This window comes from Lontra canadensis, unplaced genomic scaffold, assembly GCF_010015895.1.
Source record: "Lontra canadensis isolate GAN:19392208 unplaced genomic scaffold, GSC_riverotter_1.0 scaffold40, whole genome shotgun sequence".
NCBI lineage: Eukaryota > Metazoa > Chordata > Mammalia > Carnivora > Mustelidae > Lontra > Lontra canadensis.
Window position 1 is genome coordinate 16,739,702 of NW_022631034.1, and position 24,426 is coordinate 16,764,127.

At 33.1% G+C, this 24,426-nt stretch overlaps 1 protein-coding gene across 7 annotated transcripts in view; it reads left to right on the forward strand.

Annotated features, from left to right (window-relative positions):
- PRKACB (protein kinase cAMP-activated catalytic subunit beta) overlaps positions 1-24,426 on the forward strand; it is a 125,823-nt gene that overhangs the window by 96,785 nt on the left and 4,612 nt on the right. For all 7 annotated transcript variants that reach the window (XM_032870235.1, XM_032870232.1, XM_032870233.1 and 4 more), the window contains 6 exons: positions 4,086-4,184; positions 5,416-5,498; positions 8,645-8,771; positions 9,691-9,786; positions 13,074-13,196; positions 20,497-20,661. In XM_032870235.1, the coding sequence (XP_032726126.1) occupies positions 4,086-4,184; positions 5,416-5,498; positions 8,645-8,771; positions 9,691-9,786; positions 13,074-13,196; positions 20,497-20,661 (693 nt within the window). The remainder of the gene's footprint in view (positions 1-4,085; positions 4,185-5,415; positions 5,499-8,644; positions 8,772-9,690; positions 9,787-13,073; positions 13,197-20,496; positions 20,662-24,426) is intronic.

Below are 24,426 nucleotides of genomic sequence, written 5' to 3' on the forward strand. Positions count from 1 at the left end.
CTTGTTAAGTAAATTACTAAGAAGGTTACCCCTTGGATAAATCATGAAAAGAGAGTATTTGCCACCCTAAGTCATTTCTGCTATGTTAGTGTTCTGAATCCATTCATAATTAGGACAAAGACTTTATATTCTGAAATTTTTCAAGTTTGTTTATTTGAATTTGATAAAGATAAGTAATAACACTCCATGATCACCTTCTTTTCTGTTAATGAAGTTACAAGCCTTTCAATTTTGGCTTCTCCTATCTTAGGGTATATGGGTTAAGAGGAAAATATCAGTACAGAAATTAAGGAAATTGCATTTCTTCATTCCATATGATAGTCAAGCATTGCTAGGAACTTCATATTTACTGTATCAGTGAATCTTCACAACTTTGCATGACATTAATCTCCCTTTTATGCCAGTGACCTTTCTATTCAAGTAGTTTTTCCAATATCAAAAAGGCTAGTAAGATAAACCAGGAATTTGGCTAGGTTGGTCCAATTTCTGTGCCTATGCTTCTCCCATCCAAGTACTAACCAGGCCCGACCCTGCTTAGCCTCCGGGATCAGACGAGATCGGGAGCATTCACCGTGGTATGGTCGTAGACTGTGCCTATGCGTCTTAATTTTTCCTTTGAAATGTATTTGTTACTCCTAAGATCCTTTCTACCACCACCTAGTTTGGTTGGTCCCTCATTAATGTTAACTGGGTTTTCACAATAACATCTTAATTTCCACAACCCCAGACTTTGCACCTTCTATTAATTCACCTTCCTCACTGCCAAAAAAGTTTTTCTTACCATATCATGTAATTTTATTTACTCACTCAAAAAGCTTCCTAATATTAATTCAATACAAGCATAACTCTGCATCCTACTTCCAAATTCTTCATAACTTTCTTCCATACTCTACCATAGTCTTATTTCACACTGTTCCCCTGCATGTCCTCTAATCTCTACTTCTCTGATTGAAACTTGACTCCCCAGGAGTATACGTGCCATGCTGGGTGGGCTGCGGGAGTATGTGATGATATAAAGCCCATCTTCCTCATCAAAAAACTCCTCAAGTATTTGACTAAAAGAAAATTAGCCAATAAGTAGTCATTTATAAATGCTTTTAAATATACATATTTAAACCAACAGAAATATTAAAAAGTAAATATAAATTTTATATGTATGTTGAAAATAAAGCATGGACTAAACCCCCAGGGTTACTTGTTATTTTTTTCTCTGCCATTTAAGGGTATTTTCTTACAAAATCTTGAGAAACATTGTCCTAAGCTTTTGTCAGATGAAACTAGCATTCAGACTTATCTTTGTGTATTACCCCCTTCAGGTGATGGTTCTGGATATTAACCCTGACCACACTATCTCCTCTGTCTTTTCCTAATCTGTGTTATCTATTCATCTGTAAGGCTCAGATGAACCCTCACCCTTTTTAATAGATTTTAATAACAGTTCATATTTTTTTGAGCTTTTACTTTGTGCTCAGCACTGTGTTAATCACTTCACATGCATTATGCGACACAGTCACCTTTAAAGTAGGTATTATTATCAACATTTTATAGAGGAAGAATCTGGAATTAGATTATGTATTGGGCCTAACATAAACACTTTCTTGTCTGAACACTTACAACATTATAATTGGCAACTATTTGCATATTAATATTCACATATTCATATGCCATACTTCCAAATAGATTGTTTAAATTAACATATAATGTATTATTTGTTTCAGGAATACAGGTCTGTGATTCATCAGTCTTACACAATTCACAGCACTCACCATAGCACATACCCTTCCCAATGTCCATCACCCAGCCACCCTATCCCCCCCACCCTCTTTCACTGAGAAAACCTCAGTTTGTTTCCTGAGATTAAGAGTCTCTTATGGTTTGTCTCCCTCTCTGGTATCATCTTGTTTCATTTTTTCCTTTCTTCTCTTGTGATTCTCTGCCTTGTTTCTTTAATTCTGCATATCAGTGAGATCACATGATAATTGTCTCTCTCTAACTGACATTTCACTTAGCATAATAGCCTCTAGTTCTAAGTAGATTTTATGCAGCATTAAGGCAGACACTTCCTTGTCTTTATCTCAGTTGCATTATTATGCCTTTTATGTAGTAGTATGCAAACTTAAAAGTAAATTAGATTTTAATTAGTTAACTTTTTAAATTAACTTAAAAATTAACTGGGCATTTATGCTTTGCCAGTTCATTTATCATATATATATCATGTATCATTTATTTCTAATTGTTATGCCCTACATATGCATAGTTGGCTTAGAGATATAATACAGAAAGCCTGTCTATTACAGTTTTTATTACTTATTTCATATTACTTATTTACTTATTACATATTACTTATTTCATATTATCAATGCCTAACTAGAAGCCAACTATATCAAAATATACAGAGATAAGCATATGTTACATCTAGACAATGAAGTATTATTCATGACTCAAAAAAAAAGTGAACTATCAAGCCATTACTAAGTGAAAGAAGCCAGTTTGAAAAGGCTACATAATCTGTGATTCCAACTATATGACATTCTACAAAAGGCAAAACTAGGAAGACAGTAAAAAGATCAGTGATTGCCTGTGGTTAGTAGAGAGGAACGGATGATTAAGTGAAACACAGAAATTTTAGGACAGTGAAAGTACTCGGTATGGTATTATAATGGTGTACACATGTCATTCTACATTTGTCCAAACCCACAGAATATACAACACCGAGAGTAAAACCCTCCTATAAAGTATGGACTCTTGGTGATAAAGATAAGTCAGTGTAAGTTCATCACTTGTAACAAATGTATCACTCTGGTCAGGGGAGATGTTGATATTGGGGAAGGCTATGCCTGTGTGGGGAGGGGATTCTCTTGGAAAATCCCTGCATCTTCTGTTCAATTCTGTGAACCTGAAACTGTTAAAAAAATAATAATAAAATAAATAATAAACTTTTTAAAATCTATTTTTTAAAGTAAATACAAAGCAATAGTAATCTTCCAGCTAATGTTGCATAATTTGTTGTAATAAGTATGGACTAATTAGTTATGTAACTGTTAGAATTTGGACAGAAGTGGTCCGACCACTTCATATTACAGTTAAAAAAAACAAAATCCTAAGGGTTGAAATAACATCTCCAAAATCACAAAACTGCTTGATTAGAAGGCCTAGATTAGAATACAGATCTTCTGACTCTGAGTCAAGTATTCTTTGCTTAGTATTATTTTTATACTATAATTGTATATGCTAATAACTGGATGGTATATTTACCTTTCTTATTTATGTTCAACTTCTTGAATTTACTGACAGTAAGCCTCTAGCAAGAAAGAATGCTGCATTCTAATGATTTGCACATATACTGGACAATTATTTATATCTCCCTAAGGTCACCTCTTCTTAAATTAAAAATAGAATCAATGTGGGATAGAAACATAGTCTTCAAGAAGATAAGTTACTTTCCCCTGCTATGTATTTGATTGAGTAGACAATCCAGAGTAGCCTTGATTAATTCTAAATGACCTGTTTGTTATAAGACATAGTTGGGTTTTTGCCAGTATTTTGTGTGTCCTCTCTTGTGACTGCACAAATTAAATTTTTAGAATTTAATCTTGTATTTATTCAGGTATTAGGAAATGAACAAATTGCTCATTTTTACCCACTGTTCTTCAGTTATTGGCTTTTCTTCAATCCTTAATTTCCTTGCTGATCTTTTAAAGACCTAAAATCAATACCAACTTATTGCAGTGATTTGTACCAACTACTTTAGTGGACTGACTATATAAGTCATTAGGAGCTAAGTATTTTCACATACCAGTTTTTTAAGTACTGTATTAGAAGTCTGTTTCTTCTTAGCTTTTACTTCTTGACTAAAAATCATAGTTGACTTTCATAAGACCAAATTTTAAATCTTCTGTTAGGTTTTTCATTTGAATCTGAGAAACCTCATTGGTGGTTATTATCACCCATATCCAACTTAGTGATTTGCTTATCCAAGCTCATTATTACATGAAAAACATTTTATTTCAGTTTTTTCTTTTAAAATTATAGTGAGTTTTAAATTCTGTTCAAGTACATTAAATATATTTATCTCTCAATCACAGGTTGTTAAGCTGAAGCAAATAGAGCACACCTTGAATGAGAAAAGAATATTACAGGCGGTGAATTTTCCTTTTCTTGTTCGACTGGAGTACGCTTTTAAGGTAGATTTTACAATATTCAAATAAAATATTTTTACACTCATATATTTTTAAAAATATGAAACTGTGATAAGATTCTAAGCCAGATGTTAAACCTGGAGAATATGAATAAACAAAAAAAGTAATATATTTAGATTTTACATAATTAAGTCCTGTTGTGTCAAAAGTTAATCTAAACAACATTTGACAAGGTTTTGGCTCTCCCTAGGGAAATTTTTAAAGGTAATATGTAACTTCTCATGAGATGGTATTACAAATTCAAATATTTCAGTTTATCAGAATCCATAGAAATATCTTACTAAGCAGTTCTTAAACTCGCGCAAATGACCACATATGTTCCTTTTAAACCTTTTCTGATACAATTGTACCATCTTCTTTTCTGTAGTAATTTGTTCTAGTCTTTCCATTTACACAAGGCAGAACAGTCTTTGGCCTTCCATTCAGGTATCTCATAAGGTTGCACAAGATTTATTCTTGAAGTTGCCAGCTTTTCAGCTCTTTAGAATGATTCTTGGCATCTCTGCAATATTAATTCATATGAACCATTTTAACATTTTTTCTTTTTCCTCCTTTATTCTTTAAATCAGATGAACTTCTGTGTATTTAGGATGATGTTAAAAATCATTAATCTCTCTGACCTAATTTAGTACATAAAATGTAAACATTCTTACTTTTGCAAATTGTTATTTTAACTGTTATTCCTTTGCATACACTATAGCATTAAGTCATTGCCTCAGTGTCTAATTATTCAAAAGTTAGTTTTCCCTGCAAGGACAAGAACAGCAAAAATCCCAGACTAATTTGTGGCAGGAATACTAGGAGAAAATAAAAATGAATTCCCCATTGTTGAAAAATGAGAGCATCTTCCATTTATTCTCTCTTTCCCAATGTTAGTAACCTCTCGGGTAGATTTTAAATTTGTCTTTTTCTAATTTGACATGGTATTATCTTAAAATATTTTCTTAAAAAAAAAAAAAAATCTTAAAAAGGGGCGCCTGGGTGGCTCAGTGGTTAAAGCCTCTGCCTTCGGCTCAGGTCATGATCTCGGGGTCCTGGGATCGAGTCCCGCATCGGGCTCTCTGCTCAGCGGGGAGCCTGCCTCCTCCTCCTGTCTCTCTCTGCCTGCCTCTGCCTACTTGTGATCTGTCAAAAAAAAAAAAAAAAAATCTTAAAATATTTTCTTGAAATAATCTAGGTTTCATAATTTTGATTTATTCTTTTTAATTCTTCATAGGATAATTCTAATTTATACATGGTTATGGAATATGTCCCTGGGGGTGAAATGTTTTCACATCTAAGAAGAATTGGAAGGTTCAGGTAACTAACATTTTATCCTCCTCAAATCTTTATATTCTGTGTGTTTGTTTAAAACCAAATTTTTAAGCTTTGTCAATGCTAAAATTTATTTCTTTTAATTTAGTAATATGCTAGCTATATGAAGAAATTATGTAGAAACATTAATAAAAGGCCATACCATACTGAGTTTTAAAAAAATCAAATGAAAAGAGCATCTGGGTGGCTCAGTCAGTTAAGCGTCTGCTCAGGTCATGATCCCAGGGTCCTGGGATGGAGCCTATGTCTGCTTCTCCCTTTCCCTCTGTGCCACCCCAGCCCACCCCACCCCCAACTCGTGTGTGCTCTCTCTCTCTTTCTCTCTCTCAAATTTTAAAAACCTTAAAAAAAAGTAAAATGAAAGCACCATGATACCATTGTAAATATTCTACCCTTGGTAGGTATTATGAAGGTCCATTATTTAAAGAATTTCTAGAACACACAAAATTTAATTTAAACATACCAATATTAATTGAACAAATATTAATACAACTCTGGGAAAGAGGTTTGTGTAAAGATGAAGATAAGAAAGGGAGTACCTAGAAAAGATAATAACAGCATCATAGTGATGAGATTATGAAAGTTTTTTCAAACAAATTCAATTCTCCTTAAAGTTGTTGCTATATGGAGTTTTAAATATATGCGTGTAATTTGGGCACCTGGATGGCTCAGTCAGTTAAATGTATGCCTTTGGGTCAGGTCATGGTCTCAGGGTCCTGGGATCAAGCCCCACATCGGGCACTCTGCTCAGTGGAGAGTCTGCTTCTCCTTCTCCTTCTGCCTGCTGCTCCCCTTGCTTGTGTTCTCTCTCTCTCAAATAAATAAGTAAATAAAATCTTTAAAATAAGAGTTTATGCCTTATCATTAGGTTATTACTGAAAAGGCTACACAATTTTAAAAATAGATTCTGTTAACCTTACCTGTGTGTAATAGTTTGTAAGCTACTACTGTGTATTAGAAATCACTAACAGAATGAAGCTGAAACCCAGAGCAGGTCCAGCTTCACTTAGCACATTATATGTTGTCATGATGAAAGTGTATGCAGGAGTTCAAACTGGGCTGATTGTAATCTGATTCAGAAAAAGATGATGATTGATTCAGATTATCACAAGATCATATTCAATTATGGGCCAACATTAGAGTTATTTTAGTTATCTGAGGCCTAAGCCAAAATACATTTATTGACCTAACATGATAAGGCACCTAATATGTTTCGGGCACTATGCTAATGCAAAGCAACTTCTGTTAATTTTTAATGATTCCTTTCACCGATTTTCCTCTCTCCTACTATTCTTGTTCACACAGACCAGAATCCTCAGATTGCCCTTTGATAATTCAAAGTTGTACACGGAAGCACTACACCTAAACCTGTCTTCAAAAACTATTTTGTCCATTTTTTATAATTACTAACTTCTTTCCTTTGCAACTCCCCACACTCGTATTTCTTTAATACTTGGTACTAGGAGGAAAAGCAAGTTGATTGCAATAATTCACACTGAGACACTGTCTCTTCTAATCTTTCACTTGTACTGCATGTATGCTTAAGAGGTTACTAACTCCTATCTTAGAAACTTTGAGGCGACAAGAATATGAGTTCTTGATGAGCATGGCTTTACAATATTGTTGAGCATGGCTTAAAGCTGTTTCAGCATTTTCAGAAATATTTCTGAAATATTTCAGAATATTTCAAAATATTTCAGAATATTTTGCTTTCATCTTTCAACAATTTGATTACAGATCTATGTAATGTTCATGTTCCTCCATTCAAATATCAGTGTGTGGAAATAAATATAAAATGCTTAGTGCATCTTATATTCTGATAAATTTATATTTATTTATAAGGTACTAAGTGCATCTTGTATTTACAGATGCATGGAAAATTGGAGGGGACCTTCCAAGTCAAATGTTTCCAAAGTGAGGGATGTTTCAATGACAAGGATGATTCTTCCAGTTTCCCTTTAAAATGTCCCTCCCCCCATTCCTTGTCATACAATGTATGATACAGATTTTACAGTCTTGAGATGGGGCTGGAACTCTAAAGGTATTATAAAATATTTTCCCCTAAAAGTATTTTTCTTTACATATTCATTTATTCAACAAATATTTCCTAAGCATCTGATATGTATCAGGCTAGAATCGGAAATATAGTAACAGGCAAAAGGAGCAGCATATATAATCTTTTTTGGAATTTCTATTTCTGGTGCTGAGAGATCAAATTAATGCCAGCCATCTTGAGGGAAATTCTATTCATAGTTCATGTTATTTATTGAGGACATAAATCTGAAAGTCATTGTAGTTTATCAGGCCAGTTAGCAGAATTCATTGTATACACTAGCAGATGAAATAGAAATTCAAATTAGAAAATCAGTACATCCTTTGGAGTAATACTCAGAATGTAGCATCAACATTATACTGATCTATCAATTGATCTAATTTGGGCATACAAGAACTGTACATGTTTACACATACTAGTTACACCTATGTTTATATATCTGAATAAACATGGATAGTAGAAGATTTGGAAATTCAGACACTAGGATTGTATCGACAGTTTCTGGATAGCATTATGGGTGCTCTTTACTCTTCATCAATATTTTATGATTAATTTTTATAATGAGACTGTATCATTTTTGTAATAGGAATAGTCTGGGTGAAATGACATTAGTCTTCAGATTAATTCAGTTAAACAACTTCTGAGTTTATTTCTGTGAAATTCTTTAAGCGCTTAAATTTCTGAGAAAGGTAGACAGAGCCTATCAACAGTAACAATGCCCTGATAAACCATGTAATTGACACATTTGCTTTTCAGTCATTCTCAAGGTCAGATATAAGTATAAAGACATCAATATCTTCTAATATGGCCAATAATAATTTAAAATAAGATGACTATTTTAGAGTTATATTTTTCTTCAATATATGCTGCTTCCTAAGCATATTAAAAAGTATTATTATTTGAAGATAATTCAGAGGTTTAGTAGATATTCAGAAACTAACAAGATTATATATGTTTAAAAGAAAAAATTTCTTTTTGCTTCTAAAATATCTCTACCCTATATTAATTTTTTATGTAATCTACTAATTACCATGTGTTAACTCATTTTATAGAAAAATCAATGTTTTTTTCTTTGTAGTGAACCCCATGCACGGTTCTATGCAGCTCAGATAGTGCTAACATTCGAGTACCTCCATTCACTAGACCTCATCTACAGAGATCTAAAACCTGAAAATCTCTTAATTGACCACCAAGGGTATATCCAGGTATGACTTGAGCACATTTATATAACGTATTTGAGAATATACTAGGTGAAAGTTGTATGTATTTAACCTCAACTACCAATATTGGATTTTTTTTTTCCTTGAGCGAGACAATTACTTCTTCCTAATAGCTTAAATTGAGCTCATGGTTCTGCCACTATTACAGACACCTATAATCCCATCAAGAATAGAACCTGTTTATACCTCCCATAGTCTGTAGCTGTGAACAGAACACAGGCTCCTCCATACGGAAATATATAGAATAGCTAAATTTGTGAGTTCTCATTTAGTGCCAGGCATTATTCCAAGTGTTTTACATGTATCATCTTTTTTAGTCCTGATAACCTTATAAAGTTAAGTACTGCTGTTATCCTCATTTTAAGGCGAACAAAATTAAGGCACAGCAGGTCACATGGGCAGTAGTGTCAGAATTTGAAACCAGTCTGTCGCCAGAGTCTTTGCTGCTTTAACACTACACTGCAGCTGCCAAAGAGCCCTGGCTTCCAGAACTGAACTAGTGGAGGTGTTTTCTTTCTGTGCTTCTATCAGTAGAGTGAGAGCATCCCTTTTTACACAGTTACCAATAGGTTCTCCGCTTGATGCTTTTGCACTTCTAATGACATAATTCATGGCAGAGCATATCCTGGACTCAAGGAACACTTTCAGCACTGCTTCATTTTTGTTAAAACTATCTACTGTTACCTTTTTTGATGTTTATTTCTTTGTTTGAGTCAGGGAAAAGTTCTCCAGAGTGAACCTTCATTCACTAATAGTGGCCTGCATGGATTAGTCTCAATTACATTGACTTAATTTTTTTTCCATGGTTTTAATTTTAACCCTGATTTTTAACTTTCAACTTAAGTATGATAAATACATTTATTGTGAATTCATGAATGTTCACAATTTTTTTTTTCTTTCATAGGTTACAGACTTCGGGTTTGCCAAAAGAGTTAAAGGCAGAACTTGGACATTATGTGGCACTCCAGAATATTTGGCTCCAGAGATAATCCTCAGCAAGGTATATTTATAATCCCATTATGCAAGAAGTAAAAATATAAGGCATGCATCACTGTAGACTTTTAAAAAAGAGTTTACTGATCTAATATTAAACTTCTGTTTCATCTAAATTATGAATTTGTCTGATTACTAAAATAATAATTACTTACAATCTACCACTAATCCCGTAACATATCAATTTTAACTCTGGATCTAAGAGAAATAGTATGGTAGGGCATGGGAAATATAGTCAATAATATTGTGATAACCTTGTATTGTGGCACCTGGTAACTAGATTAATCATGGTAACCATTTCATAATACATATAAAATGTTGAATCACTGTGTTGTCCACCTGCAAGTAATATTGTATGTCAACTCTACTTCAAAAAATATAATGTGAATAAATCTAACCTCTAGATTCATATTTTTTTCTTCCAATTTTACTGAGACTAAGTGCCATAAATCTCTGTATAAATTTAAGGCATACAGCATCATGGTTTGATTTACAAACTGTGGAATAGATTACCACACATCATATCATATAGACGTACTATGTCTATAAAAAAAAAAGAAAAAAGAAAAGGAAAAGTCCATGTTTTGAAACAAAAAGCATAGCCTTTTCATAATTATTCCCAGTAACAGGAGTGTGGGAAACTTTTGCATGTGTTATCCCACAAGGCAAATGTAAAAATGATAGGTACTAGTTCTCAATTCTTTTTCTATTTCGACTTTACCACTTCCACTTAAATGAAAGAAATGCAAGCAGACTTCTTTTATTTTAAACAGGAACACTATAGCAATTGAATAGTCTTTTTTAAGATAGTTTTACCTTTCAAAGCAGTGAAGATGTCGTGAGAGAAATTTGTATCATTATCTAAAAGGGTGGTTTCGGTTCTGTTTTCCTTCCCACTGCCATCCTCACGCCGGGAAAGCTAAAAAGGAGAAATTAACAATGACTGAACACAAATAATGCCAAGAAAAGAGAAAGGGACAGCACACATCCCTTAATATTTACAAACTGGAGAACAACCCCCTGAATAATTGAAATTTGGCTAACCTATATATACCTAAATATAAGAATAAAATAAATGACCTCATTCAACTTTCCTCTCATTATCTTTATAATTTAAATCATCTATAACTTTTCAGTCTTTTGTAATCTAAATATCATTGCTGTTAACATTTCTTCTGTGAGAACATTTAACAATATGATGACAGAATAAGCACCAAAACTTTAAAAAATGTGGATATATTATAAAAGTAACGATGTTCATTGCACAAAATTTGGAAAAGGAAGAAAAATAAAAAGAAACAACCCAAAAAACCTGTCATCTCACCATCCAGAGATAGCCTTTTTAAAAAATATTTTTAATATATTTTTCTGTGCATGTTATCATAGTTGAGATATAGTGAATGTATAGTTTGTACTCAGCTTCTTTCACTTGAATGATAACAAGCATGCAAACATCATTCTAATGGCTTATTTGCAAATGTATGAAAAAGTATTTTGCCATTCTTCTGTTGCTAAATATTCAGATCATTCCTTTTTCTTTTTCTTTTTGTTCCTGTTATAAATAACTGTGATAAACATAAACATTTTGTGCATAAAGCTTTTTCTGCATTTCAAATTATTTTTTCAGGACAGATTCCCAGAAGTAGAGTTACTGGGACGAAGGGTATGAATATTTTTAAGTCTCTCCATAAATATTGCCAGAGTGCTTTCCAAAACATTGTAACATTTTACACCCCTATTAGCAGTATGAGAGTGACTGTTCAGTCACACTATCCAGCATTAGATATTCTTATTTTTAAAATCGTTACTAATTTAATAGGCAATAAATGATTTTTTATTATTTTAAGTCTCATGTCTTTGGTTATTAGATTTTTTTTAATGCTTTATAGACATTTGGTGGATTTTGTTTGTGTGTGTGTCTGAATTATTAGTTCCTATCTTTTGCCCATTTTCAATTGTAATTTAGTGTTTTTTTTTACTGATTTAATTCTCTATATCTAGGGTATTTAAATATCTGGCATAATGTTTATAAACATTAGCACACAATCTGAAAAATAGAAATCGAAGTTTACTAAAGGATCTGGCTCAACATCACATGCTTTCATTATAGTAGAAGTATTGTAATAAATGGCATTACTAATGAGTTGATTAAAGCAAAGTTGATGCCCATTTCTATTAGCGAAACAAAGTGCTATTTTTATGTTAGTCTCCCTTTAAAAACACATATAGTAAAAAAAAAAAAAACCAAACTCTGTATTATAGTTTATTTTAGCTAATAATTTGAAAATTAAATGGTTTATAAAGCTAAAATTTTAACAAAAATTTGAAGTATGGGGAGCGGTGAAGGTAATTTGAGGCTGACCAAAAGATGTGGCAAAAACTCAGTTCATTTCTCTCCATGATTGAGTTGGGCTTTTTCCCATATCTTTTGTGCCAACTGACATTGATCATAATTGATAACAAACTATATATACATGCTAATATTTTATTTTTATTTTCTTATAAATACTGCTAGTTCTTAATTTTAGCAAGTTTAGTACGAGAGGAAGAAAACAACTAGAAATAACCTTAGAATTATACATTTGGGTTGCAGTGTACTTTTACGTATGTTATTTCCTTTTATTTGATAAAGTCCTTACAAAAACCCCATGAATTAGTAATTTTTTTCTGTATACCTTTTAGAGATGAGAACCAAGACAGTAGGATAACTAAAACAAACTTGAATATTTACATTTGTTAGGCTCCAAATTAAACTTGTAGCTTTAAGATCCTGTGAAGTGGATAAGAATGCCCATAGTATGTTCATCTCCGAACATCAACAGTGTAGAGTATTGTGAAGTCAACTCTACTGTTTACTATGAAATCCGGTATTTACCATTTTGTTAAAAAAACCTTTCTTTCCTAAGAATGCTCTAGAAAACTTGATATATAAGGTTATGGGCCTAGAATGGACTTGAAAAGGTAATTTAGTAACTCCTTTCCTATTGTTGAGCAACAACTAAATTATCCCAATTAACTAGGGGATATATATTATCTACAATATTCTTAATGATTTTAGGAAGAAGATTTAATAGTATTTCCTGATCCAATATCTGGAAATTCTCCCTGTTGTTTAATTCAAATGTGATCTGATATATTTTGTTCATTTTTTTATTCTATCCTGAATAGCTAGCTGCTCAGCAACTGCTCTTTAACAAATTTCATATGCTTGAAGATCATTTTGAAATCATCTATGACTTCAGTCTCTTCTGAGTAGATTAAGTAATAATTAATATTTTCTGCTGTTTGTCTTAGGGCTACAATAAGGCAGTGGATTGGTGGGCATTAGGCGTGTTAATCTATGAAATGGCAGCTGGCTATCCCCCATTCTTTGCAGACCAACCAATTCAGATTTATGAAAAGATTGTTTCTGGAAAGGTAAGCAGTATATTTTATTATTCCTCTGTCATTCATTATTTCTATAATGTTGCATAAGCTTTGTAGATCAACACCATTCTGTAGCTTATGTAAGATCTCAAGAAAGAATAAGAACCAAAGATGATACGAAGAATGTTGAGAGAACTAAAATACTTTAAAATCACTGAATGAGAGAAGCAAACAGTAGTTTACCCTTATCTGCAGTTTCAGTGATCTGCAGTCAACTACAGTCCAAAGTAGGTGATCCTCCTTCTGAGCTATCATCAGAAGGTCAGTCATAGCCTACCACTATGTCACAATACCTACGTCATTCACCTCACTTCATGTCATCAGGTGGGAATTGTATCATCTCACGTCATCACTAGAGGGTGAGTAACGTACAGTAAGATAGTTTGAGAGAGGGACAGAGAGAAAGAGACCACACCCACATAACTTTTATTACAGCAGATTGTTATAATTATTCATTATTTTTAATTTCTTACTGAGCATAATTCATAAATCAAACATTATCAGAGGTATGTTTATATAGGAAAAACAGTATATATAGGGCTCAACCAAGATTAAGAATGCAGAAATTACACTAATAGTTCCAAATAATTTAATTATGGATCATTACAAAGTTCCTGAATCTTTACTACATTGCTTTTATTTATACTTAACTTTATAAAAGGAATAAAACTATCTGATAAGGATGCCATAACTAAATTTCACTTACTTAGAAAAATTGCTTTATTTAAAATGAATGTACCTTTATTTGTATGAATTGGCCTTCATCAGGCAATCATTACATTGTGTAAAAGTTTTTTAACTGCTTATGAATATGTTTTTATTTCACATCAAACTCTAATAGGATACAATATTAACATTTAAATCTGCATATATTCTAAAATCATAACTGTTGAAATCTGAGTCACCTTGACAACACCTTAGCAACATAAAATTTTATCTTATCACAGATATTTTTCTTCACTTATTTAGAAATAGAATAGGATGTTTAGTGTACTGTTGTTTTTAACTAAAGGCGCCAGATTGCCAGATTATCTCTTCCCATATTGGATATAAAGTTATTTTCATCCCTTTCCCCTATGCTGCTATAGTAGAACTCATGAAAGCAGAATATTGTCATTAAGTGATCTCTAGGATCTGTTTTATGTGAATATAAAGTCTTTTGCACCATTTACAATAAAACTATCTGTTTCAACTAGATATCCAAATCCAAACTAGAATGTATCTTTATCTACCTTACAAAAGTATTATTATCTCTCTAGCTAGTAAATAAAAGCCAAATTGGAGACAAATATTTTAATTTTGTAATTATTCAAGTCATTAAAAATCAAATTATGATCTTACAAATCCTGTATTTGTATTTAAAATTGTCAATGGTTTGGATGATGTATCATTTAAAAATATATGTTTCAATGAGAATTATTTTTTCTAATTTTTAAGAAGTCTGTTATTATTTTATGCTACATTTTATATGTATTATATTTTTCCATTCTGAAACCATGTTACAAAGACTATAGGTGTAGTAACATCAAAATTAAAATAAAATGTATTTAATGAAGTGATTAATTCGCTGGAATACATACATTCGAAAATTAGATTAAGTACTTTCTCTATTACAATATTTTAACTCAGGTTGGTATTTTTAATGCACAGAAAGATGATCAATCAGCTTGTTAGCTTCTCTCCTACACATATTTTGCCTTTAAAAAAGGAAGGGGTGGTATTTTAAATGTCAGATTATTCACACAATATCAAGGTTCAGGTTTAGAAATGATAGTTGACAGAAAAGTCTTGTAATTTTCACATTAAAGTTGCCATATCCTAGCAATATATATGCTGAGTTTCTGTATATAGTCTTCAAAATCATACTTCGGTGCCATATACTGTATGACAAGAATCAGTTATAGTTTCCACAACTCTGGTTGCATTACTCTTAGAAATATAAAACTTAATATTGTGTTCAAAATTGATACTTGTAAATTAGGCAGTCAAGTAACAGCTGTTGTGGAAACCATAACTTTACAGTCCTTAAAATTATATAATTAAAAAAAAATTCTGAGCTTCATTACATATAAAGTAAATATTATCCCATTATTAATGAGCACCAGAAATGCACACAGAGACACTCTACAAAATGTAAAGTTGTAAACACACGTATATAGAGAATGATCAAAGAGGTAGTGCATTTTTTCCTCCAGGGAAATTCACATTCACATGAGGGATAATTGATTAGCAGTTAACTGACTATTCCTTTTTGTGTCATGTGTCCCTAGAACCATTCCCAGTTTAGGTGATTCACTAGGAAGAGTCTTAGACTTCAGCATATAGTAATACCCAAGAAATTAATACCATCTATTCTAACAAGTACATTCATTATAAGATACCTTATAACAAAAAGGTATAAAGTAAAATCAGCAAAGGGAAAGGCTCATGGGGCAGTCTCTTGAGGAAACTAGGTACGGCTTTCAAGAGTCTTCTCAAATTATCAAGTTTGATAATTCAGAGTGAATTTTGTAGTTGGTTTAACATATTACATGATATGATTTGGTGAAGTTGTTTAAAATATCAGCTATATTTACAATGCTGTCTTTCTAAAATAGGGTCATTTCCTTTTTCTCCTTCACTCTACCAAATTTATATACCATAAGAAAAGAAGAAAATGCTCTTCTATAAATTAAAAGGTACAGCATAAGACAGGAAGGAACTTCTTGCCTTCTCCAAATTACTTTTCTAGCACAGACTGTCCTTGAGTAGTCCAGATATCTCGTTAGAGATATTGCTGTCTTCCAAGTTCTTTCTTTGATTCAAAAATTCAACTTATTAAAATATTATTCTAACAGAAAGGTTAAAAATGTATTGAATTAGTGCCTTGCATCAGTTTCATAAAAATTACCTAATTTCTTTTCAAACCGGGGGATGAAGTACACGTTCATCATTTTATAGATGAAGTAACTGACACTCAGAAAAGTGAAAGTTTGCCCAAAAGTATAGAGTATGTATGTGACTGAGTTGGAATTGAAACTAATTCTACGGAAGTGAGAGACTGGTAGAATTTTTGAGATGATTAAAAATGCTCAGTTTTGGGCGCCTGGGTGGCTCAGTGGGTTAAGCCACTGCCTTCGGCTCAGGTCATGATCTCAGGGTCCTGGGATCGAGTCCCACATCGGGCTCTCTGCTCAGCAGGGAACCTGCTTCCCTCTTTCTCTCTCTCTCTGCCTGCCTCTCTGTCTACTTGTGATCTCTCTCTGTCAAATCAATAAATAAAATCTTTAAAAAAAAAAATGCTCAGTTTTATTTAGCTTAATTCTCTGATCCTATATATAGGTAAATCAAGATTCAGAATTGCCCAAAGATAAAAGGTAGTTTGTGGCAAAGCCAGAAACAGAATCTAACTCAGTGGTTCATTTATTATCTGTACCCTTGGCTTCAGTGACTCTTCACAATCTTAGTTTTATTCCTGCCTTACTAATATTTCCTTGTCACCCTCCTTGCCTTGGTCCTCTTCTCTCTGCGCTTTCTCCATTGGTGCTCTCATCCAGCTTCATGACTTTAAATACCAACTGACAATTTCCAAATTCAGTTTTTCAGTCCATTCCTGACTCTTGGTTGCAGACACTTGTAGCCAACTTCCTGAGATCTCCATTCAAGTATCTAATAAATATCCTAAACTAACTCTGTCCATAACTAACAGATTTTTATTTTCCCTAGCAAATCTGTTCCTCCCACTGCTCTTCCATCTCAGTTGATGGCAACATGATCCTTTCAGTTACTCAGGCCAAGACACCGTGGAGTCTTCACTCTGTATCTAATGCACAGGAAAACCATTTGGGGTCTATCTTTATCTACCTTTAGAATATACAGAATTCAACCACTTCTTACTACCTCCACTGATAACTGCTGTCTTCTGAGTCACTGGTTCTTTAAAAATTTTAAATTAGACCATGTTACTCCTTCCAGAACCTTGCAATGATTCCCCATTTTCTTCAGTGTAAAAATCAAAGACCTTACAGTGCAAGAGTTTGTGGGGGATGAGTGAATGACAATATTTTGATAAATTACTATCATTTCTCTTCCTTACTAGGATGGAAACTCTGTGAAGATAGGACTGTTTGTCTTATTTTGTTTACTACTGTATCCCAAGCACTATGTGCCTAACACATAGAAGGTGTTCGATCATTATTTGTCAAATTTGAATTCTTGCATTCATTTAATATTGAGTACATATTGTATGTCAGACCAGTGATAGATACAGAATTAGTTATGGTCTCTGCTTTCATGAAGCTTTCATGAAGTGGACACTCATTCTCAGAGATACTGACTCACTTGGTCTTCTGTGTATTCCAAACATCTGTATTTTTTAAATTATCACAGACTACTTTGATACACAGTCTATGTCAAAAGCTTGTTCTGTATGTCTGTACCTCACAATAGAAATAGATCTACTCTCAAGAATATATTATTAGGAAACTCAGAAGTAACTTAGTCTCTGAAGGTTGTTAAAGAATCCTAACCAGGAAATATTACTGTATATTGTGCAAACACCTCTTTCATTTTAATGCCAGTTTCCAATAATCTTATCTCTCAGATCTAATGGTTTAATGGAGCTAGAATTTTTCTTTTCCATATCTGGCTCTTTTTCAGGTACTTTCACATTGTTTGCCCAATAATGGACTGGCTAAAGGACATAGAAGTCAGGAGGATTAAGTTATTTTTCCCAACAATGAAACTAAGTTGGTAGTCTCGAGCTTGGGTTCCTTATCTTAAAGGTTTAGACTTATCTGAAGGTTTAGACTAAATTGAACTAAAACTTCCTTTGGTCCAATATTCTAGAATTCTGATTTCAATTTCTACAGCAGTTATAATTATTAATAATAATAGAAATAATACTCTTCTTAATATAATTTTGAAGGAAAAATTAGTCATTCTTCCCATTATAGATATCTTTGGTGTTTCCAAGTTAATAGACCATAAATAAAAGCCTTGCATTAAAACACGATTGTGTTTAAGTCATTTTCTGGTTTTTGCTAATTTCAGTTTGATGAATCAACATGGCTCTTTGGAAAGTCAAATCAACAAAGAAACTACATTTCTGATCATGTTTCAGATCATAGAAAAAAATACTTTCATAATGATTCCCATTATTTCTCCTTCAGTATACTTAAGAGATCTGACATATTCTCATCATTAACATGCTTACTATGTAAGTGTGGGCTACCTAACAGAATCTCTGGGGGAGAACAGCATGTGATATAGAGGTGAAGAGGATATGTCTATCATTTGATAAGGTTTCCAGATAACTCTGATGTCTACCGTCACAACCCCCCAACTACAACTCCCCATTTGAAAATAACTCTTCTAAAGTTTACAAATGTATACACACACATTAACTAATCCAACACCAATACTTCATCTGCATTCCAAAATAAAGAACTACTCTATTTAGGTGTGTTTATTCTTTAGGCATTCTGTTGCACATTACCTGAATCTGAAAGAATGGTACATTGTCTAGTGTTCTGAACATCATGAAAAGGAAAATAACTGGTACTCTACATTGAGCAGTTCATGCAGACTCTGTTCCAAACAAGGATAGCTCCACTTCCAATAAGTTACTTCTTTGCAATCTAAGCAAAGTTGGAATATAACCACTGTGTAAATATATCACGTTATTTTTAGACAGTATGCCTTTTGAATACCACATATTCTCTAGTTTCTACTCCAACTATGATAAATGAGGAAGTGTGCAGCAAATATTTTTAAGATGAAAATTTCATTCTTTTGGAAGTGTCCTGACAATAACTGTTTTTAGGCTATTGAATCATGAAAACAGTATGGAATAATTAAGAATGTATACTCTAAAGTCAGAATACCTGGTTTGGAATTATAGCTCTATTACCACTTATTAGCTCTATAGTCTTGGCAAATAACTTAATCTGTGTAAATTTCAATTACATCACCTGTAAAATGGTAGTCATAATCATGTTTACCTTAATGTTAAATTTTGGTTTTTATGAGCCAGTGTGCATTAAGTTTAGCACAGTGCTGAACTTCTAATAAGCCATTATAGCAATAAAACTTTACTTTTAGAACTAAAAATAAAGATGGTGGCAATTCACCTTTTTTTTTTTTAAGAATACAAACCCTATTATAATCTATGGTAATATAAGCTTTGCAAAAATGAAGATTTTAGTTGCTAATTTCTATGAATTGACCCCCAAATCCTGTTCAGTTATTAGCTATTTGACCTTCAATTAGTCTTTGGTTGTTGGACACAAATATTAGTTTTCCTCTAGTATGATGATTTTAGTTTACTTACATTAAAATTTTTTGCATCTGTCACTGACAGAAAAAATAAAACTTCTGCACAAAGTAGTGAATAGAGTTGCAAATAGTGTTTCTCAAGCTTTCATGCACATATGAATGAATCACTTAGAGATAAAAACCTCAGAATTTCAGACCCAGGGCCCTCATCATTTGAAGTAAGCCCCAGAAATCAACATTTTTATCCCTCCACTCTCCCAGTTGACTCTGATGAAGGTGGGTCCTAGGAACACACTTTGTACATAAACACACTTTCAGTACAAAATAGCATCAGTAGCAGAAGACTAGAGTTAGGAATCTTGCTTTGCCATAGAGTCTGGCTTTGCCTGCTAATGGTTTAACTTAAACTTTGAAAATATGAGAATGTACATCATGTTGAGCTTTTTTAAAGTCAGACTATAAATTGAAGACCATGTAATAAAGAACAAAACTCATGAGCCTAGCAACATGACTAGATTTTTAGTCCCAACTCTGCCACTTTGTAGTCTAATGATTGGGTAAGTTATACAATGTCTGCGGATCCTAATTTCTCCATCTTTAGAATAAATTCCATATTCACCAGGTATGCCATAGTTCATTGCTATATATCCAACACGAGAGCAGTGTAGTATACAGTAGGTCTCAATTACAGTTAGCTGGATGAACAACATTATTTGAAATGGTGTAATAAATTCGGGGAATAACAACACAAAGGTGGCACAGTACCCTCCCCCCAGAAGTTCATGGTCTGGGGGAAAGAGACATACACAGATAATACAGCATACCTAAATGAAGATCAACTGAGGTAATGTCAGGACACGCAATAGGAGTTAGGTGATGGTGGCACTTGCAGAAAACCATAGCAAGAATGTAAAGAGCTCAGAAATGGATCTATTAACCCTTTAAAGCATTTTCTTCAGAGGTCTCTGGTCTGTTTAAAGTTGAGGCCATGCTAACCACTGGAATGTATGTTTGACAACATGGTGTGTTGGTACAGGTCCGATTCCCATCGCACTTCAGTTCAGATCTCAAGGACCTTCTAAGGAACCTGCTGCAGGTGGATTTGACGAAGCGGTTTGGAAACCTGAAGAATGGCGTGAGTGATATAAAAACTCACAAGTGGTTTGCCACCACAGATTGGATTGCTATTTACCAGAGGAAGGTGAGCCGTTTCTTTAATTTAAGAGCTTTGAAAAGTTGGTATTTAAATTATATATAGGTAATACAGATTGTTCCAACTTAACACAGGACTTTAATTTATTTTTACCTTTGAATTAATACTATGCAGGATGTAAGAGACCTTTCCAACCCACAGCTTAAAAACGAGTTTTCTCCTTGATAAAAGAGAAAGCATATTCTGTTTTGACCATCAACCTAAAATGTTTTCAGTCAAATTTCTCCTACCTAGGCCTCTTATTCTTCAAATATCATGGTAATGATACAGCAGACAATGTCCCAAAGGTTTGCATTTCAAAACTGATATGAAATCACATTAGAAAAACAACATAAACAATTAAGAGTCTCCCACCGGAATTGGCACAAGCTAGATTCAATATCATTTAATAGCTAGATTCATTAGATATTTTTCAGTGTTTATCACTTCACCTTTATAACAAATTAAGACATTTAACAAAAGCTTCTGCTGTGAATTCCTTTTATCTCACCTTTGTTTCTTAAATGCCCGGTTAAAGATAATTTGTATTTATAAAATGTTTACATCTTGAATATATTGCTTTTTTTCCCATAAAAGAAAAACTTCTGTTTCAGAGACTTGCCATATTTAATGATGTTGTGCAGCATTTAATGATGTTTCCTTGCATTGAATTTCCTTAGGAAAAAAATGTAAATGCTGTCATTGAATATTAATAGCACATTTTTCCAAGTTTATATCTTTTAGAAAAAATTACAAAAACAAAGCATTAAAAGAATTTAATAATGCAACAAAGACCAAAACAAGGCGAGTACAGTAGTCTCTGCATCTCATAAGATAGGTTCAGAAACTCCCTAGCCATTAAATCATGAAACAGTTCTTAGCATCATTACCTCAGCTGGATGTGCTGTATGGCCAAGAGCAATTCTATTTGGGGGACTTACTGAATCTATACTTTTGTTCAGTGCTTTTTGATCTGACTTCTTTTTGTTCTCTCAGCATTTGTTGAATGAATTGAATTTTTTGGCCCCTTATTTGAAATTCCACCTTTACTAATGCTAATTTATTAAATACTTCAGTCTGTTTGTGAAATTTATTTTTTTTAAGATTTTATTTATTTATTTGACAGAGAGAGAGATCACAAGTAGGCAGATCAGCAGGCAGACAGAGAGGGGAAAGCAGGCTACCTGTTGAGCAGAGAGCCTGATGTGGGGCTTGATCCCAGGACCCTGAGATCATGACCTTGAGCCAAAGGCTGAGGCTCAACCACTGAGCCACCCAGGCACCCCTGAAATTTATTTTTAATGGAGTTCCTTTTGTCTATTCTTGTACTGTATACTATACCATTTTATATAGGCTTATGGTATTTTTTTAATTTTCAGAATATATATTTAATATGTGGAATTCTTATAAATATTCATGGAAAAGAGTACATAATTCAGATTTTTTTACAGTTTTACTGTGTGAAAAATACACAATACAAAATCTGCTGTCACGGCCATTTGTAGGTGTACAGTTCAGTGGTATTAAGTATATTCACACTGTTGTGTCGCCTTTACCACCATGTCTCTCCAGAACTCTTCCATCTTGCAAAACTAGAACTCTGTACCCATTTAACAATAACTCTGTGTTTTATTGGTCTTTCCAAATATTTATATTGTATTTGGGGCTCTTAATTGGGATAACAGTATATTAGTTAGAAGAGAATCAAAATCTTGAAAATACCTTATAATGAACATGTTATATTTCTACCTTTATTCCAACATTTTCTGTCATTCAATAAAGTCTTAGAGAGCCCTGCCCCATATAGGTCCAGTTTCTTTCGTAAGGAACCAAAATCTCTACTTCACTATGAATGGGGCCTTTATGGAACCTAGTTTAAAATAATAATAATAAATTCCTCAAAAAAATAAAGTTATTCCTTAAATTTATACTTTGATTGCTATTGCAGATGCATTTGCTTTGCCATTATAGTAGACTATAGGGGGAAACATAATTTCTATGTTTGTGTTGTAACTGGCCACCTTACTAAATTCTGTTGTTGATTTCCATAGGTTTTTCAGTGATTTCCTTGCATTTTATTGTTAAATACTTACAGTGGGTGGAGGTATCATTTGCCTCTACTGAAAGAGTAGGACTGTTGAGCTGTATTGTCTTACTCTTGTTTTGAATGGGAATGACTTTCATGTTTTAGCTTCAAATATGAAGTTAGCTATTTGTCTTGGATAACTATTCTTGATCAGGTTAAGGAAATGTCAAGAAAAGAAAACAAAAAACATGTAAAAAAAAAGAAAATATCCTTGATTCCTAGTTTATTGTGCTTTTTCTTCTTTGACATATTAGCATGATGAATTATATCAATTAGATATCTTCACATTCCTGAACATCATTTAATCATGAGGTATTATTACTGTAATACCTGCAAAATATTATTTAAAATATGCAAAATCAATTTGCTAAAATTTTATTTAGGATTTTTGTCTATATAGTCATGAGTTTTATTTACCTGTAGTTTTGTTTTTCTGGAGTTGAGATTATGGGATTCATTAAATGAATGAATGGATTCATTAAATGAGCTTGGAAATTTTCCATGTCTTTTTATTCTTTGAGACACTTGAGGAAATAAGAACTAACTTGTACTTATTACTTGGAAATTTTAACAAACTAATTTTTCTTTGGCTTTTGGTTTCTAAGTTTTTGCCTCTTCAGTCAATTTCAGAAGTTTATATTTTCTTACAAAATCATCCATATTCCTCTGTAATTATCACTGTTTATACTATCTTTATTGTTATATTTGTGTTAATTAATGCTATATTTAGATGTATTTATTAGATTTGCTTGAGGTTGGCCCGATTTATTAGTATTTTTAAAATGATACATTTTTAATATTTTCATATTTATATTAAGAAAAATTTCTGCTATTGGCACTTACTAATCTACCCATATTGTGTATTATATTTTTACACTTTTTTTTTTTTTTAAGAAAAGTCTTTTACTTATTTGAGAGAAGGACAGCACAAGGTGGGGGAGGGGGAAAGGAAGAACCAGGCTCTCTACTGAGCATGAAGCCTGATATGGGGCTGGAACCCAGGACCCCAGGATCATGACCTGAGCCCAAGGCAAATGCTTAGCCAACTGAGCCACCCAGGTGCCCCTACAATTATTCTTAAAGACGGATTACACTGAAATGCTCCTGCCTATTTAGAGTTCATGTGCTTTCCAGAGGGCTTGACTTACCTTAGATAGTGAACAGCTTATCTGCCAAGAAGTAGCACCCTATAGCAAACAGATTGTAGTATTGAACAGATTGATCAACGGCAGATCTTGACTATCAGTTGGACTGGAAGATCCCTGGATAATTTATAAATAGAAATAATTGAGTACTTCATTGTAGCCATTTGTTTTAATGTCATCTCAGTTATAACTGTGCACACCAATACCAAATTATCAAAAATGATAATTTGAATAGTTTCCATAGTCTTTGTTATTCTCGGACCAAGTGCTCACGAGCAACGAAATAGTCCAATAGTCCAAGGCATCTAGCAGAGAGACAGGAAACGGAAGAAAGAGGCCTGGACAACGCAAACTGTGCAGTCACTGTACGTGTAGAGATGATCCCGACAGGTGTGATCCTAAACTGCCACGTGGCTAGATGTGAGGCGGCTGGCTGCGTGGTGCGGAGCCACAGTCCCCAGAGCGCGCATGTGAGGCAACCAGCTGGCAGACTAAAGATGATACTGGACTTCCCAGTCCTATGGTCTTTTTACCTTGTTATTT